At 36.4% G+C, this 19,452-nt stretch overlaps 1 protein-coding gene across 1 annotated transcript in view; it reads right to left on the bottom strand.

Moving 5' to 3' along the window:
• Positions 1–13,442: 13,442 nt before the first annotated feature.
• The window catches only part of CHL1 (cell adhesion molecule L1 like), a 209,000-nt gene continuing 202,990 nt past the window's right edge, over positions 13,443–19,452 (bottom strand). Inside the window, exon 29 of the mRNA XM_021694896.1 lies at positions 13,443–17,106. Coding sequence (XP_021550571.1) covers positions 16,890–17,106 — 217 coding nt within the window. The 3' untranslated portion in view covers positions 13,443–16,889. The remainder of the gene's footprint in view (positions 17,107–19,452) is intronic.

Raw genomic sequence — 19,452 nt, forward strand, 5'->3', positions numbered from 1 at the left:
AAGTATGCTGAAGGGTAGAGTAAAATTATTCCTCCCCAACACCAACATATGGGATCTGGATGGGGTGTCAGAATGTGTGTGCAATGTCTGGTTTTTCTGTTTCTCCATCTCTCATTCTGGCAGGTGTTTGTTGCAGATTCTTCCTCTCATGGAGGGTTTTGTTGGTCCTTTGGAGAGCAAACCCCTTCTATTTCTGGGGAATGCTGTCCTCCAGCTCTGCTGACTATAGCGAATAGATTTCATTTCTGCTGGTCACTTACTTCTATAGTAATACCTTTAGAACCCAGAAGTCCAGGGACGCCTGGGTGGCTCAGTCGGTTGGGCATCTGCCTTCGGCTCGGGTCATGATCCCGGGGTCCTGGGATCGAGTCCCACATGGGGCTCCCTGCTCTGCGGGGAGCCTGCTTTTCCCTCTGCCTCTGCCTCTCTCTCTCTCTGTCTCTCATGAATAAATAAATAAAATCTTAAAAAAAAAAAAAAAAGAACCCAGAAGTCCACTGCCAGCTTTTATCTTTTGATGTTATTTCTCCTCCAGGAGAGTCTTCTTGGACAAGATTTGACGACGACTGACCTTCCATCCCATGCTGCTTCTTACTCCCTCATGACCCTCATGAGGACTACCGAAAACATTTGCTCATCCTGTGGCCTCAGTAGACTTAGAATACAACATGATTCCATAGCAGGTTTCCTTTGATTTATCTGCCCTAAATTGTTCATCCCTCACTTTTTAGATTTTTCAGATAAAAGTTAGACATTGGTCTCTTGTGTTCTTTCAAACTCAGGTGACCTTTTCAAGGTCTCTTTGTGATTCTCTTGAAGTTATTTCCTCCAGAAGCAAATGGAGAAGCACTTCCGGCCCTTCCCTTTGGGGAGGAATAGGCAAGGTGGGACTCAGAGGATACACGATGGTCCACAATTCTTATGCTCAATGTTGGTGAACTGCTTTAGAGACATCTAACTGGTTCTTGACCACCTTAAGTTTGAAAGTTCTATCAGGTAAGATTTTTTACAATACTCTTAGATATCTGCCATCTGATAACTGATAGATTTGAGCCTATTTTAATATGCTTTTCCATTATTATTGGTTTCTTAAAGCTATTCAGCTCAGTAAATATAAAGTCTGCTTTATACTTAATACATTGGTTATTTGCACAATTAACATGAGCTCAGCAGCAGAAAGGGTTCTGTCAGATGACTTAGGGAACTCCCAAAAGGCCCAGAAGGGAAAGTAAGGAAATAAGAAAGCATAAGGGTGGGTTTTAACTCTCAGCATAAATTTCAGACCAACATCAATAGCATGAGCATCAGTGAAGTGGGTGGTACCAGCTTTATAGTGGACATTTTTGCTTCCTTCTCAATTTATATCCTCACTGGTAGAATAAAAATAGTAGCAACTATTAGAATACAATTTATTAGCAGGCATTGTGCTAACACTTTTATATTCATTATCTCATTTAATCCTTATGCCATTTAGAATGCCAGAAGAATTTAATAATCTGTCCAAGAACACATAATTAACAAACAGAGGTACTGAATTGATACCAGATCTATCTGGATCTATAACCTAAGCTCTTAAACACTGCACTGTTGATGTTATTCCAGACCCTCTCTTAGGTTTTGTAGAAAACTTGTCCAAGGTCTGCTGTCTCTTTCATGCCATGGATACACTTGATCTGTGAGGAGGCAAACATGTCCTGAGAGTTTATTCAATATTTTTTCTTTAGTTTGGCTGGAGAAGAATCAATTCATTTACTAGTTTAGAGAACAAGATTCTCTTTAAATTTTCCACATGGTCCACCAGGAACACAATCAAAATCAAAACCAATAATTTGGTCATGGGTTCAAAAGGTGCATTTTGTGAAATATAAACTATAGAAAATAATTTTCTACTTCTCTGAGGAGAACCAGACAACCTACCATTAACTAGAGTGTTAGAGATTATGCAATGCATGAATTTTAAATGCCCAAACTAAATAGATCTAAAATTATGGAGAGAAAGCAAGCAGTCAAGCAGTATACTTAAGAGTTGGAGAGGAAATGACTAATTTTTACAATGTCTTGCATGATGTTGATAGAGATTCTATAAAAGAGCTCCAAGAACAACCAAGTATGTGAAACACTGGACTGGACAGACTTCCATCCTATTACTTTCCTAATCTTTAACATGATCTTGACTCTCTAAGAAGGAACTTCGTTTACAGTGGACTCACATTCCTTTGATCACAGAAAGCTTTTGTCTCCTCCACCCATCCAACCCTCAGAAGGACCAAATAATACAGAGTGGGCTGTCAGGGCTCCCGGGACGCTTCTGTGAGAAATGGTGGTCTAGGCGGTCATAGGTGGTCACTGCTCTAGTTAAATCAATGTGAAGTGTGATTATTAGGAAAGAAAGAAAAGTCAGAATTGTACGGGTGTTTTCATCTAAAGAAGAAAAATCAAAACGGTTTTCTGGTGAGAAGGAAAGTGTCCAAGTCAGATGTTTCACCAGTAGGAACACTGCATAATAAGCTTTCACATTCAACCTAACCATCTGATGTGTGTACCCTGAAACGGATGGCAAGACTTTGGCTTCTCTTTGAAATTTTAAGTGATAAATGCTTATTTTTGGCACCAGAAGTCACGGTCTTTTTTAGATACTGATTTCCCAGCTGACATAACTCATCCTAATGATATGCACAGACTGTACACTACAGATAAACTTCCTTCTGCCATCTGTAAATGGAGCATAAACAGTAGGAGGGCACTTGTGGCTACAATATGCAGCTTCTTTTAGTAAAAACCAGAGAAGAACAGATGTTAGCAAGGAGAATGTTACAGTGCTTTCTCATTTATTTATTATTTTACATCCCAAAGTGTTAAAGGAGTGATGTTAATCTCATTTTGCATTAGAAGAATAGGAGATAAGTCTTCGGGTAGAAGGAAGCTACCCATTTTGCTGTGGAAAATGGTGCCCTTAAGATCCCTTTCACAGAAGCTGGATTCCCAGCTTTACTTTACTCTCAGACCCTCCTTCCACATGGCTAAGCCCAACAAAATTGTCACCCATCTAGGGCTCATGTTGACAGCTCGGAGACTGAACAGCCTTATGCCATGACCCTTATAAGCTAGTTCTCAAGTCACTTGGCCATTCCTGATCTTTGTGGGTGACCCCACAATTTCAGCAAACACTGCAACCATCACCTTTCAAATCTGTTCTTAATTCTTCATGGAAATAGTTGCTGAGACTTCCGACAGCATGAATTCTTTCCCACTGAATCTAAGGGATTCCAGCCCAGGGGATTACCTCTTTAAGAAGTTCTGTTTTAATAATTAATAAAATAATCTTAAACAGATGTGACAAGATATTAATATTAGTAATCTCAGATATTGTGTAAATCAGTGTATGGTATTCTTTGAGCTTTCTGAAAATTTTAAGGACATTAAAAGTCTATCTTTACATACGTATAGTGCTTTTTAAGTTAGACATTACCTTTGCTTGCTGTGTCATGACGAAATCTTAAGACAAGCTAGTGGGGAAGAAGTAAGTATATAAAACCCAGCCCTGCAAATGGCCCAAAAGGAGAGGCTGAAATGGCAGAGCCTGGGTTCCTCTTCAGGCTCCACGTTTCAAAGGTCAGCACACCTTCCACTATGCCACAGCATCTCCTGCAAAGGTTATGCTTTCAGGTATTTAGTTTTGGACCCGCGTGAACGGGATGACTTCTGGGAGTTAAGAGAGTAAGGGATTGCTGTGAATTCTTAATGTCGCTGCCGACTAGTTACTTCTTCAATGTGTGATGAACCTGAATAATTGTCCTTTCTTTATACTATCCTTGGCAGCAGTAGTAATAGTACTACCTGACTGTATTGAATGTTCGACTATACACCAGCTCCACTTTACATGCGTTTCATAGTCATAAGCATAAAGACAAGCGAAGGAGAGAGTTTCCTCAATTACAGGTTGATGAAAATGTGTGCTATAGGATTTGAGAGATTAAAGAACTGTCTCGGGGCACCTGGGTGGCTCAGTCGTTAAGCGTCTGCCTTCGGCTCAGGTCATGATCCCAGGGTCCTGGGATCGAGCCCCACATCAGGCTCCCTGCTCAGCAGGAAGCCTGCTTCTCCCTCTCCCACTCCCCTTCTAAAAAAAAAAAAAAAAAAAAAAAAAAAAGAACTCTCTCAAGATCATTTAGTTATCTAGCTTGCAAGTGGTGATGCCAGGATTTACATCCAGGAATGTCTGGCTCTTAAAACCTATGTTTAGTTACCACAAACCCAGGAAAGGTAAATGCACTGTGTACGTGCTGCCACTGTCTAGTCCTTTGTCCATGGCAGACATTGCTAATTGATCGTGGCACTCTTTGTTGGCCTACATCAATGTACCTCCCTTTCTGGACAGCCATGACTATGTGATTGGAGTTGGCATGTAAAATGAGTTCCATTCTTTCCTTAACTGTACTGACTTCACAATTCATACTCTAAAGCATTAAGACATACTTTGAGGGGAAAAAAAAGCTTATATTTTATCCTTGATTATTATCACCCTGTCACTGTTAATATCATATGATGCTATTTATATACATATTTTAGTTGTTGACAAGTAGGAAATGAAGTGAATGATTATTAATTTGGTACTGCAATGCATGCAGCATGAGAGTGATGATCACATACTTTGTTTGATATGGAGTATGCATTTTTAATTATTTAGGCAAGTGTAGTCATTTTGAGTAGTTCCAAAGTATAAATAACATTTTAGGTACCATGTGTCTAACCATCTGCAGTATTCCAGTATAATGTGTATCCCAATGAACTTAACTATACAGTAGGGAATTGTACAAGCAATTAGTTGCATTCTTTGTGTCCTCTGATTTCACCAAGGCTGGCAGAGAAAGAAATAATTTTGTAAGGAAAGAATAAAGAAAAATATATGCTGTTAACGGATGGGATCATAAATGCTATAATGTTACGCCCATAGTCCCAAAGAAAGTATAAGGGCCCTGAAATCCTTAAAGAAGATTAAGATCTCCTGTGTTTCATTAGTTTCTGAAAATCATCACTTAAACTATAAAGATGGAGAACTACCCACTCAAGGGAAGCCCAGAAGTGGGCTACCATTAGAAGTCCTCTACCACTTGTTTCAGTTATAATGATTCCCAGACATTTTTCTGAGAAAGGCTGCAGGCAGTGATCACTTTTGACATCATGATTTCAGTTGGAGTACAGTAGTCCCCCATGGTCTTGCTTTTCCAGGTTTCAGTTACTGGCAGTCAGTTGAGGTCCAGAAGCAGATGATCCTCCTTTTGAGGTATAATCAAAAGGTCAGTAGTAGCCTAACATTACATCACAATGCCTACGTTCATTCACCTCACTTCATCTCATGCTAAGACACGTAGGTGTCTTAGCATCTTACATCAATCCAGGAAGAAGAAAGGTGAGTACAGTATAATAAGGAATTGTGCGAGAGAGAGGGAGAGAGAGACTGCATTTATTTACCTAACTTTTACTACAGTATACTGTTATAATTCTGTTTTATTATTAGTTATTGTTGTCAACCTCTTACTGTGCTAATTTACAAATTAAACTTTATCATAAGTATGTATAGGAAAAGACATAGTATATACAGGGTTTGGTACTATTTGCAGCTTTAGGCACCCCCTTGGCGGTATTGGAACATATCCCCTGTGGATGGGGCAGGGGGTGGGTGGAGGCGCTATTTTGGGGAAGTGGCAGGGGCTATTAGAGAAGCTTTACTTCTAGCAGTGGAGTAGAAAGATGTGTGACTTCTGGGGGGATTGAAGACTCAATAGTTCCTACCGAAAAACTGTTTTCCTGTAACTTGTGGTACAGATGTGGTTAAGATATTTTATAAATATCCATAACATAAATTATAAGGGATTTATATTTTTTACAACCAGTTATGGAAGGCTCCATTTTAACCATCACAGTCATTATCTTACTTGCTTTCACACATGACAATCATTATATCTTGTAAGTATTTATCTTTGTTTTACAGTGTCCATCAACCATTTGGTAAGAGACTATTTTGTACATTGTTATTTTGGTTATAATTTTTTCAATCATTCCTTCCCACAAACCTGAAAGTTAGCTATTATTACAGATGAGAAAACTGAATTTTAAGAGGCTTGTTAGGTCAGACTACTAAAAAGTTGGGGAGCCAGGCTTTGAAATCTGGAATATTGGATGAAGGTCTACCTAAAAAATCAGAGGATACCTACCTTTTGGCTTTCATCACTACAGATAAGCAATGTGACTTTGGGCACATCCCTTTTACTGGGCTCATTCTATAAAATAATGATATTAAACTAGATACCCCATTTTTTTTTGAAAAGGGATTTTAATTTGAACAATGACAAATATAAAAGCACAAACATCAAAATGTGTTATGGAGGTTTTATATATATATTTTAATATAGAGAGATATATCAATATATGGATATAAATAGAAGATAGGGAACTTTGCTGTATCCATACACTTTACCATACATTATAAATAGCACAGTGCCTTTGAGAAAATTATTTTTTTATACTCCAGTTTCCTCTTGTATTAAATGTGGGATTTACTAGTTAACCAATTTAAGAATGGTGAATAAACTGGGCTTCAGAGAATTTCCCAGACCTCTTTTTAAATGCCAAACTGTGCATATGAGCAGCTTTGAGAATCATATTAAAGTTATTATGCATTTTTCCCAGAAAATATGCATGTGCACATAGATGGACTCTCTCTCTCTATATGTGTGTGTGTGTGTGTGTGTGTATATATATATATATATATGCCAGAGTATTGACTCCTTGATTATGAACTCCAGAGGTTTCTGTTATGACATTCTGTCACTATAAAATGCTATCTTCATAACAGGTGTTATTTCAAAAATACCATTTTTAAAATTTGCATTATATTGATATTTTTCCCCTTGTAGTTTAATATAAATTGTAGGAAATACAATGTTCTTAATTATATTCTAATACTTAATTATATTCCTAGAGTATATTTTGGGGGCTTCCTATACATTTTGATACATATCACCAAATAGCTTTTTAATTTTTTTTTTTTTACGAATTTGTGCTACCAGCAGGAGTTATAAACAGTTTACTACGTTCCTTGCCAACCTTAAACATTATGATCATTTTTTATTTTTGCCAATTCTATGAAGACTAATAGTGTTCTGTTTCTTTAAATTTTAATTTTACTATTATATTATTGCACTGGGCTTACATGTGTCAGATTTGAACTTGCCACAGCTACAACTTGGTTGTATATTTTTCTAACATCACGGAAAAACCAGAGAATGATGAATATTACCTCTGATAAGTTATAATTTCAGGAAGAAGTACTAATATAGGTGCTTTCTCTCTAAAGAGCAAAGTTCTATGCTGGTCCATTTTGCACTGTAGTTTGCACGTTTTGTTTATCTTACCGTGGACACAAAAACACTCTAAATATTTGTGAAACAGAGAAGCTTGGAGAATCCTGGGAAGTAGGATAATTTCAAAGAGGTTTACGTTTTAGGCATGCACTTCAACAGCTGCTGGGGGGATAAAGAAATAGCAGATGGAGTGGGGTAGGAGCTGATTAAGGGTATTGAAGGATTTAAGGAAGTTCTGTGCTGCTTATCCCAGTGCAGAGGGACTTTCTGCTCAGATTGGGAGAGAACCAGGAGCAAATATGAGATTGCTCTGCCACAAAACCAAAATGGTTGCTGAAGCAATTTTCCAACCATTTTATAACTTCTCAGAGTCCATCAAGATGAGATATTTCATTTGCTTAATTAAAAAAAAAAATCTAATACAACAGGGAGTTGAGCAACTTTTCCTGGACCAGCATTTCTTGGGGTAAAAAATAAAACATCTGTCAGATATTACAAAATATTGAAAATAGATATGACTGTGTTGTGGATTTTAGTCCATAAATCATGAAGGGAATATGCTATTACTTTTCATTCTGAAAGTCAATGTACTACTTCTAGGAAAAGAATATCCAGAAAGCTGACGGAACATTTCATTCTGTTTGAATTTTTCTCAAGTTTAACTGTTTTCAAATCTATGCATTGTTGTAGGTCAGTGGTTCTCAAGTTGCCATCTCTGAACCGGCGGCGGGAGAAACAACACATCTGGGAACTTTTTAAAAATGCAAAGTCTTGGGCCCCATCCCAAATCTACAGAACCACAGACTCTGGGGATGGAATTTAGCACTCACGCTTTAACAAGCTGGGCAGGGGATGCTGATGCCTGCTGAAGTTTGGGACTATTAATTTGAGAGCTGCCAATTATGTAAAGGTATTTAACTTTTATGTACTGACATTCAAGTTGACTTTGATATTAATGCTTCATTTGGTTATATGTCAACTCAGATTTCACCTAATGACCTTTCTGGACAAAATAGTTTATTTCAAATGACATCTAATTCTTTCCTGCAGAATTATCAACATGAATATATCTATACCTCCTCAGTTAATAGATAGTTTTATAAAAGTATTTAATTACTACATCATAATGTGTAATTAGCACATTTCACGGAGCTGAATTATTTGCATACTTTTATCTTTACAGTAGTCCTATGATATGGGTATTACTATTAATATTTAGCTATACATATACTCATCACAAATTATTTTATCATTCGTCATGCTTGGGTTATTCATATATTAAAGAACTGTGAAATATCAATTTGTTTAGAAATAGATAATAATATAAATCATTTAGAGATCACTTTTATCAGATTCTACCAGAAGGAAAAAGTTAAACTAAGAAAGTATTTTTTTAATGTCCTAAGTATAATTTATCACACTTTGTTAAGATTTGAAAAATACTGATCCTTTCAAAATTAAGAAAGACTTGTATAATTCACAAAACTTGAATTAATGAAGGCCAGTAATAATTATAATGAGATCACAATTTAGAAGTGAAGGATGAGGTGTAAAATCCCTAAGTAATACACACATAATACATGTTTAAATCTTGAAAACTGCCAAGATAGAAAACGCCTTGGCGATAGAGTGCTTTCTGTACAGTTTATGTTACTTTGAAACACTTCCATCTAGTGGTTGAGTCTTTTAATTACAGATTTTATTAGAGCAGTACAATTATTATAAGATGCTTCCACTGTTTAATTTCATGGAAAAGGCATGTATAATTATTTTGTAAATTCATCTTAAAACATAGTTAACTTTCATACTCTACATAGCAATTTACTGTTTCATAATATAAACATTTTCCCCATGGAATTACAAACATACATTATAAACATTTTAATCATCATAATTACTCTAATATATATTGTACTGCAGTTAGTTTCTTGATATGTAATTTACTGAAGTTTACCCAAAAGTAAATTTGTACTGACTCTTATTACTAAGTTAATTACTGAGTTACATAATTGTTTTACAAAACATTAAAAACTTCTTTTCCTAAAAGCAGAAGAAAGGAGGGCTTGGTATCAGCTTTGGAAAAAAATTTTTTTCTTCTATGATCAGACCTTCTGTATACAGTTTTGTGTTCTCGTTGACATGGTGGTGGTGGTTTTTTTTTAGGTATAACTGACATATAACATTCTGTTAGTTTCAGGTGTACAACATAATGATTTGATATTTCTATATATTTCAAAATGAACAGCCCAATAAGTCTAGTATATTCTAAATATATGAATATTTTTAAAATATAAAACTCAGCTCACTATGTTTTGATAAGGAGATTAGTTTTCCTGTATTTTAATTGTTGCATTGTTTCACATTTGGTGCTTTAGCTCATTCATTTACGCAACAAACACTTATTTGGAATGTATTATATACTGGGGCCAATTCTGGGAGTCAGAGCAATGAACAAGAGAGACGAAGTTGCTGTTCTCATGGAACTTACACTAGTGGGAGAAAGGATGGAAAAAAAATCACATAAGAATATAAAATAATACAGTAATGACTGATATAAAGGAATAGCATAAATAGCACCTGACTACTTTACAGCTGACAATCACAAACATCTTCCCTGAAAAAGTGACATTTAATCAGAACAGAAGCCAATTTATACGAGATTCAGGAGAACATTCCAGACAGAAAGAACAGCAATTGCAAATGTCTTTTAGGCAGGAATAAGCTTTAGTGGGCTCTAGAAACAGATGGTCAGAATGGCCAAAGCATAACTTTGGGAAGAACACTGTATGGGATACAGTCAGTAAGGTAGCAGGGCTCACTCATAGATGGTCATGTGGTTAGGAATTAGGGATTTTACCTAAATTTATTGAGAAACTATTGGTATAATCTGATTTATATGTTACCCAGTTCCCTATTATTTTATTTTTCTTTAAAGGTTTGATTTATTTGTTTGTCAGAGAAAGAGAGCGAGCTCACAACAAGGGGGAGCGGCAGGCAGAGGGAGAAGCAGGCTCCCCACTGAGCAGGGAGTCCGATGTGGGACTCGATCCCAGGATGCTAGGATTATGACCTGAGCTGAAGGCAGACGCTTAACCAACTGAGCGACCCAGCTGTCGTGCCCCCCACCCCCATGATTGTTTTATAGATTGGAGAGGAGGGCAAAAAAAAGGAGAAATATAAATAAATGTAAATATATATTTTGGAGTTAGGACTAATAGGAGGTGATGTAGAACAATGAGGGAAGGGACGCCTGGATGGCTCAGTCAGTTGGACGTCTGCCTTTGGCTCGGGTCATGATCCCAGGGTCCTGAGATCAAGTCCCACATTGGGGTACGTGCTCAGTGGGGAGGGAGTCTGCTGCTCCCCCTGCTTGTGCTCTCTCTCTCTGACCAAAAAAAATGAGGGAAAAAATGTATCCAGGAATGATTCTAAGTGATTTGGCTTAAGTAATTGAGTGGATAGTGGGTCATTTATTAAGATGGAGAACACTGGATAAAAATTTGTTTAGGGGTACAAATGAAGACTTCTTTCAGTATCTGGACTACAATTTTCTTAAATGCATTCATTATTTGGAATATCTCCTTTTCATGACTCTCATTCTTTTATTTAACAAATATTTAATAACTGTTCATCAAGTGCCAGACACTATGCTAGATGGCTGGTATTTCCAGTAAAAATGAAGATGCATCCCCTGCCCCTATAGAACTTCTAGATTGATTGGAGAAATAAAGACAGTAATCAAGTAGCCATACAAAAAAAGTGCAAAATTGCAACAGTGTTTAGCCCCCAAAAATGAAAAGTACATAATATTATGATACACTAAGAGTGATTTGACCTAGTTATGTAAGTCTTAGGAGATTTCCCTAAAGAAACATTAAACTTGATAGCAAATCAGTGATTCTGTGAAGAAGAAACTTAAGGGGCTCGTAACAGGAAGAAATTTGCCAAATATTTGGACCTGATAAAAGATTAGGAGTCAGCCTGGAGTCCTTATCAGCAGGGTCTACAGCAATCAGTATACGGGCTATTAATTTATTAGGGAGTGCAATCCTAATAAGTTAAGATTAGGTATGAGGAAAAAAGAGAGTCAGGCAAAGAGGAAGACCCAACAGAAGGTGCATTATTGGGTTGGCCACTATTAAATGCAGATGATTGCTCTAATCTGTGGGACCATTCAGGATAAGGGAGTGGAGAGGGGCCATGAGAGAGGGCTAGAATTTATCCACCAGCTCCCTTCTCCCATTGGATAAACATTTGCTCCATATGGTGTTCATTTCTCCATGTTTCCATATTGAACCTGAATAGGCACCAGGCAGGGTCTCCCAGCACCTCATGCCATAGTGTTCAGGGAAAAGCCCCTCAGCAAGAGGTGCATCATGAGCACTACTGTTAATTCCCACCTGCAGTTAATCTGTTGTAGTCTATAGAGTGGAGCTGCTCATGCCACCAGTGGCTGGTACCAGATGGACTAGGCCTAGAGAATCTGAGGTATTTGATACAATCTTTATGACAGGATTGGAGAGAGGAATGGGAGAATGGTGAATGATGGGATTGGGAGCGTAGTAGGAGTCTGACCATGCAGAACATTGAAGACTAATTGAAGATTTTTGTCATTATCTTAAGAGCAAAGGAAAGTTATTGGTGGGGGGTGGGGAGGGTGGTCATCATAGGGAAACAGTATGAACAGATATGCACTTCAAATATCACCCTGCCTGTATAGTGGTCAAAAGTTTGGAGAGGGAGCCAATGGACACAGAAAGACCAGTTAGCATGAAAGTGGCCCAGCCAAATGATCACAGTACAGAGCAGTGGGTAGATCCAGCAGATACATAGGCAATCGTATCAACAGAATTTAGTCATGGATTGAGCATGGGGAAAGTGAAAAAGTTAGGTTTTTGGCCTGAGTACTTGGATGGCTACTATTGATGAAAATCACTTAACTGTAGGTACAGTTGAGGAGTGGGGCAGGGTGTTGGACAGATTGGGAAGGGGAAACTTACTCATTCACTTTTGAAACCCTGAGTTTGAAATATCCTTCAAACATTAGGAGAGGAGATGTCAAGTAGGAAGTCATAAATAAAAAGCATCAGATATATGGAGAATTCTGGGCTAAAAATACCTTGAGGTCATGTGTCTGCACATGACAATCAAGCCTGACGTGTAAGACACATTTGAGGGACAGTAGAGAGGGACAGAAACCTAAGATTGAGTCTGCAGACAACTCCAGAGTCCAACAAGTTCAGATGCCGTATTTTCCTCTTGACAGAATTGTAAGGCAGCAGATTTTCAATTTATTTAAATTACTGCTTTTTAGTTTACACATATTCAATTGTTTTATACATATAATATTGTTTCCCCCATTGTATGTTTTGATCACATATCTTAAAACCAAGAAGTTTCTAAACATGATCACTAAGTCAACATTAAACTCAAACTTACCTTTCTTTAGCATTTCTAAGATTATGTGGAGGAGTGAGAGAATAAAAAAGCTTATACTAATATATATTCTAATATACTAATATAGATTCTGAGTCTGAGTTTTAGAGCCAGACAGCACTGGGTTTAATTTCCAGCTCTAGCCCATGCTGGTTACACTCACCCCATTATTTAACCATGTTGTGCCTTAATTCTACAAACAGAAGATTGAGTTTCAGAGGTAAATGTGATTATGTAAAGTGCTTAATACACATAAAACACTTTGCAAAAATCACAATTTTTAATAGATTGGGTGTCCCAATTACTCGCTAGCCTTATTTGAAACTATAGTATATTGGACATTTTCTTGAAAATTGACATTTCTACATTGTTCTAAAAACAATCAAATGAATACACATTCATCTTAATTTTACATTTATCATTAAGCACTGAATTTATTGGCAAATTACATTTTGTAGATGCTGCTATTAAATGGTCTATTTGTAAGTATAGTGATTCAAATAAAAATACTTTATTTATATGTCATTTATACTTTATTAATTTATGCTTAATTTATAGATATTCCAGGATCAGAGGCAACCGGAGGTAAGGCTGATTTATAAATTCTGATTCTTCTTGTCTGGATAGAAAAGAACACAAACATTTTTAGAGTACACGAAGTTGAACTTTTATTTGGAAAGTTGAATTTCTTGTATAATGAAAATATTTTTAAACCATACATGTTCATAAGCATAATACAAACACCACCTACAATACAAACACATTTTAATAAAGTTCTATTGTATTAATCTAAGCCAAAAAAGGAAAAGTAATCAGGTGAACCAGTTCTACATACCTTTTATCTCTTTTGATGATGTAATCAAACAATTTAAGACACGAAACAAAGTAAGCTTTGGCTCAACCCTACTTATTTCACTATGGGAACACTAGGATATACACTACCACAGATTACAAACCCAATCCCTTTATAATCAATTTAAAATTGTTACAAGAATCATATCTTAATGGCATGTAAACATATTTAGGGCTTCAATTGGCAATTATGTTTTAAATGCTTAGAAAAACACACCAACATTTCTCATTATTGTTCTCTCTTTATCTCATCTCTTCCATGAATACAAAATAGGAAAAAAATATTATTTGAGACTTCCAGCATAATTTCATTGTGCTTTACACTTTTATAAACATGGGTACATCTAAAATATCAGATGCCTTTATACTAATAGAATAATCCACCAAATTCCCATTTTCTACAAATACACATGCAAAATCAGTGAAAAACACTTTTGTATAGCAAAGACCCTGCTTAATTGTTTTCTGATTAATAATTTTGATGGCATGTGCAAATCATACTGCTCACTGAACAGTAGATTTTATTTCCTGTAGATTTGTTTTTCTATAAAAATATATTTATGTGCTCACAGGAAAGAAGTTGAGTTGGTATGTGCGGGGTGGCTTTTGATACGTCGTTAGATTAAAGGTTTGTTTATGAAGTTAAAAGGCATCTTAGCTTTTATCGTTTTCAAATTTTTCTTCATAAAAAAGAACACCCTGTGACAAAGATAAGGTAACTGAGATAATCATTAGCACTTTATAGTTGAGACAGTATGAAGCAAAGGGGTCAAGCAACGTGCCTAAGGTTTATGTACAAAATCAGTGCTGGAACCAGGAAGAGAACTTGGATTTTCCCAACCCTTGGACAATTCTCTAGGAACTCATTCCCACCAACAATCCTTGAGATTATATACAATCTATTACATTAAAATAACATTGACAGTTAACAGAGAAAGTTAGTTACGAACCAATTCCTTCTGCACTGAAGATTCCCAGTAGAAGCCAAATGATATTAAGAAAAGGTACGAAGAATAATAGCAAAAGGCAGTGATAATGCAATGTCATTTATCCTATCTGTGAGTTTTGGTCATTGAGAAAATATGAGCAGGAACATTCCTATTACTCAGACTGCTAAAGGGAAACATTGAAGTCTAGGAAAATGAAACACTTCAGTACTTGCATTAACTTCTAACTTAAAGATTATCAAATTTATAATAAATCTACACCCTAATGCTTTTTGGAGATTATTTCCAACCTGCATGATTTTCTTAAAACCTTTTTGGCTGATGACAAAGAAGAGGAACTAGAAAAACAGCAGAACTACACTCAGAAGTCCTAACCTTGGCCTCATCAGTAGCTGAGTACCAGGAATTCCTCCCAGATAAGTCAAAACATGATGATTCTTCCTCCAGAAAAGTGCTTTAGAAATCAGATGGGGATGAAGCTCAAGGTGCACTGCTGGATGTGTGGATCCTCATACATAGGGTGAGGACCAAGATACCTTCCCCTTTGGAAACTCTTTCTTCTGGGAGTTTGGTCAAATCCTGAGCCCATGACACATTGTTTTAAATCATTCTTTTGCTGCCTATATATTTTGGAGGACACACAAGGTTTAAAATGACAATTAGATACTCCATGTGGATTCCTGCATTGACCATTATAAAAACATCCCTAATCTTGGTCCACAAGAAATACAGTGGGCTGCATAAATCAAAGTCAGGATTTAACAATATATGGCCACAGCTACAGTTCAAAAAATAAAGGAAAATCTGTGAGTCACTTTCACTTAAACATAATTAAGAATTTCATGGTAGGGTTAACAAATGTTTCCATAAAGTGAGAAGTTGAACACTGAATTTTACTGGCATTCATGCACAGTCCTTCATAATATTTTTAAACCATTTTCATGTACAATTTTAGAAGGACTAGTAGCCCACACGCCAGGAAATTATTTCCCTGGATTTGTACTGACTTTGACAGAAGAGCAAAGAGAGCCCACCCTGAAGATGTTTAAAATGTGAAAGGCAAACATATGTATGGAAATTTCTACCGTAAACAGTTCTTTTTCCTTTTGGGGGCCAGGGTAAGAATATACTCAACAATAAAAACTTATTTTGAAAAATAGGAAAACATTTCCAATATTTATATGATACTTTATTTTGAGACTGTCGCAGAAAGCAATATAAGAACAAAATCCAAATGCTCTATACAAAGTCTTCAGTTTTGGAGCCTCATGCTATTGGCATGTTATCTCACTATATACTCTAGCTGTACAGACATGCCTGTTAATGTTCTTTTTCTCACTTCAAAATAAAACACATCTGTATTTTAAATTGTGTAAATATTAACATAATATGTACAATGCATTCATGAAGTATATGCGAACATACCATTATATAAACACAGAAAAAGGGTAAAAGCAGTCAATTTAGAAATGGAGATATTAACTAGGTTTAGCTATTAGGCTCTAGCATCATGGATAGCTTGGCCTGTTCTTTCATAAGATAACCTTCTGACCACCACTTCCTTTGCAGCTGAATTTAGTCCAAGGAAAAAACCAAAAAAGAAAAAAGAGAAGATTGTTCTAGATGTCAGAACTGATAGACATAAAAAAAATTCATGTTGAAACTGAAAAAGTTAGCATTCTATTTTAACATGACCATCTCTGGGCAAACAGGCGCTCAATAAATACGAGTTGATTGTTCACCTAAGACTCCTGCTACTAACAATTTAAATAATAGATTTAGACTGTATATATTCAATGAACTGCTTTAATAAGACATTCATATTCCTCTTTACATTTTAAATAACTAGTTTGCTTACCATCTTTTTACCTGTAGTGAAGCAAAGTCACTAAGACAGTTCTCAGAGACTGAATACAAATGTGCACACAGAGAAAAACCCACAAGGTAGCAACAACTATGCAAACACAGGGAACAGTAAATCCAGGCAAAAATGGAGTACACTGAATTGATACTTTGGGTTCAGTTGAGGTGAATCTAAATACAGGATATATTTTGTGTTCTGAATTTTCAGCACCTGAAAAACAAAACAAAACAATATAGGCCTATAGTGCTTGGTATTTTATTTTTTCAAGGCAGTGCTATTTTTCTCAACATAATTGCAAGATGTTTGAATTCTGGATGAAATCTTTTGTCAATACATTTCTATTCCTACGTGAAAGTTCTTGCTCCCTTGAACAGATAAATATGGAAGGTTGGTATGAACCACTGATGTTGTTTACATGGGATACATTTATGCTCGGAGTGGAAATGTTGCTGTAGAACTTCCATTGCTTTCAACAGATCCTTTCTCCTTAGATCCAGCATAAGCACCGATAAATGATCCATCTTCATTGAACAGACCGTGGTCGCCTTCTCCATACTGGACTAAGCTGTCGGCACTTTCTGTGGCCTGCATATCCCTGGTAAGGGATCGAAGGCTTCCTTTGAGAGGTTTTTCATCACTGTCACTACAAAACAAAGAATCATTCAACAAAATCTGAGATATTCACATAAAGCAAGACTCATGCAGTGGTGCTAATAGGTCTTAAAATTTTCAAGACATTCACATTAGCATTGCAGACACATAAACCCTAAATGACCCCTTCACAAATAAATGCTTAAAAAGTCATAACCAATTTGCGTCACACTGAGTAATCGAGAAACCGTTTTCTATTATTCACAATACTTCTGCTTCCCTTTAAAATTGGGAGGTTTGAGACATGCAGACATTCAGTCTGCCGACATACATAGAGGATAATGTTATTCCCTCTCAGTTCATGAACTTTTGGAACTCCCAGTCATCAAGTCTTGATCTTTTGTCTTTACCTTTGATTCTGTACATATCCCTAAATCCTTCCCCAAATTTCTCTTTTGATTAGGGTAATCAGTCAAATTCTGTTTCTGGTAACCAAAGAACTTTCTTTGATATAGTTTATAAACTCAAGTTTATTGAAATTTTTTAAAGATGGCTGGCATTTTTAGAACCTAAATACTGCAAGTATCCTAAATTTATGGTTTGGGTTTTATTCTTCAACAAAAATAACTCTTGAGTTAGTAAAATGTCTATAAAATGGTATGGTCATCTAAATTTCTGGATCAAGATTTATTTTTAAGTACTAACTACTATCAAACTCTAAATGTGTACATCCAATTAAATGATTCATAAAATTTTAACAAGGATGAATTTGGCCAAAAAATATATATATATATAATTAGAATGTGATTAGCACTGTGCAATTTTAGGTAATCAATGTTGTTCATCAGATAGATCCATCTCTCAGCTTCCTGGGAACAGGGCAGGGTGGCATTTCTCTGTCTTTCCCGAGTTATACATTGTCATGTGACTTGCTTTGGTGCAAGAAAAGTGAGCAAAAGTGGCATGTGTCACTCTGGAGCCCATGCTCAATTTGCTATGTTCTATTTCTCCCACTGTGGTGCTCCTGGATGCTCATCTCCCAGCTAGCGCTCCTCAGGGATCAAGATGAACGGAGCCATCTGTGTGGGATACATAACTTGAGAAAGAAAAAGATTTTGGAGTTGTTTTTGACAGCAGCATAACCCAGGCTATCCTGACTCATAGAGTAATTGGCTCCTGACATGGGATGCTTATAGTTACAGAAACACAAAACAAAAACAAAAATATGGCATTAGCTTAGGGACCAGGAAACAAGTAGTGAAGAAACTATTACCAGAAGCTGGAAGGATGACAATTCATGTCATGAGCGAGAACAGCATCCAGTAAAACTGTCTCCTGGGATAACTTGGAGATTAGATCATTTTCTGGATGAACACGTAGTTTTGGGAAAAGACGATGGGAAACATTAAGGGATTAAAGAGATTTAATTAAATTATTAATAAATAATTATATTAATGGGATGCCAGGTGAAATAGTGCAGGGGGTGATTTTATCTTTCTTTTTGTGTGCAATGCCAGTTTTTTTAAATTAAAATATAATGTATTATTTGTTTCAGAGGTACAGGTCTGTGATTCATCAGTCTTACACAATTCACAGCACCCACCATAGCACATACCCTCTCCAATGTCCATCACCCAGCCACCCCGTCCCTCCCACCCCCCTCCAATCCAGCAACCCTCAGTTTGTTTCCTGAGATTGAGTCTCTTATGGTTTGTGAACAAGATGAAACCAGAGAGGAGGGTTTCATCTTGTTTCATTTTTCCTCTCTTCCCCTATGATCCTCTGTCTTGTTTCTCAAATTCTTCATATCAGTGAGATCACATGATACTTGTCTTTCTCTGATTGACTTATTTCGCTTAGCATAATACCCTCTAGTTCCATCCACATTGTTGCAAATGGCAAGATTTCATTTTTTGATGGCTGCATAATATTCCATTGTGTATATATATATATATATATATATATACATACATACATATATATATACATGTATGTATACACATATACATATGTATATACATATATATATATGTATACATATATATACATATGTATATATATATATATATATACAACATCTTCTTTATCCATTCATCTGTTGATGGACATCTTGGCTCTTTCCATAGTTTGGCTATTGTGGACATTGCTGCTATAAACATTGGGGTGCAGGTGCCCCTTCGGATCAGTACATTTGTATCTTTGGGGTAAATACCCAGTAGTGCAATCGCTGGGTCATATGGTAGCTCTATTTTCAACTTTTTGGGGAACCTCCATACTGTTTTCCAGAGTGGCTACACCAGCTTGCATTCCCACCAACAGTGTAGGAGGGTTCCCCTTTCTCTACATCCTCGCCAACATCTGTCATTTCCTGACTTGTTAATTGTAGCCATTCTGACTA

This window comes from Neomonachus schauinslandi, chromosome 1 (assembly GCF_002201575.2).
Source record: "Neomonachus schauinslandi chromosome 1, ASM220157v2, whole genome shotgun sequence".
Taxonomy (NCBI): Eukaryota; Metazoa; Chordata; class Mammalia; order Carnivora; family Phocidae; genus Neomonachus; species Neomonachus schauinslandi.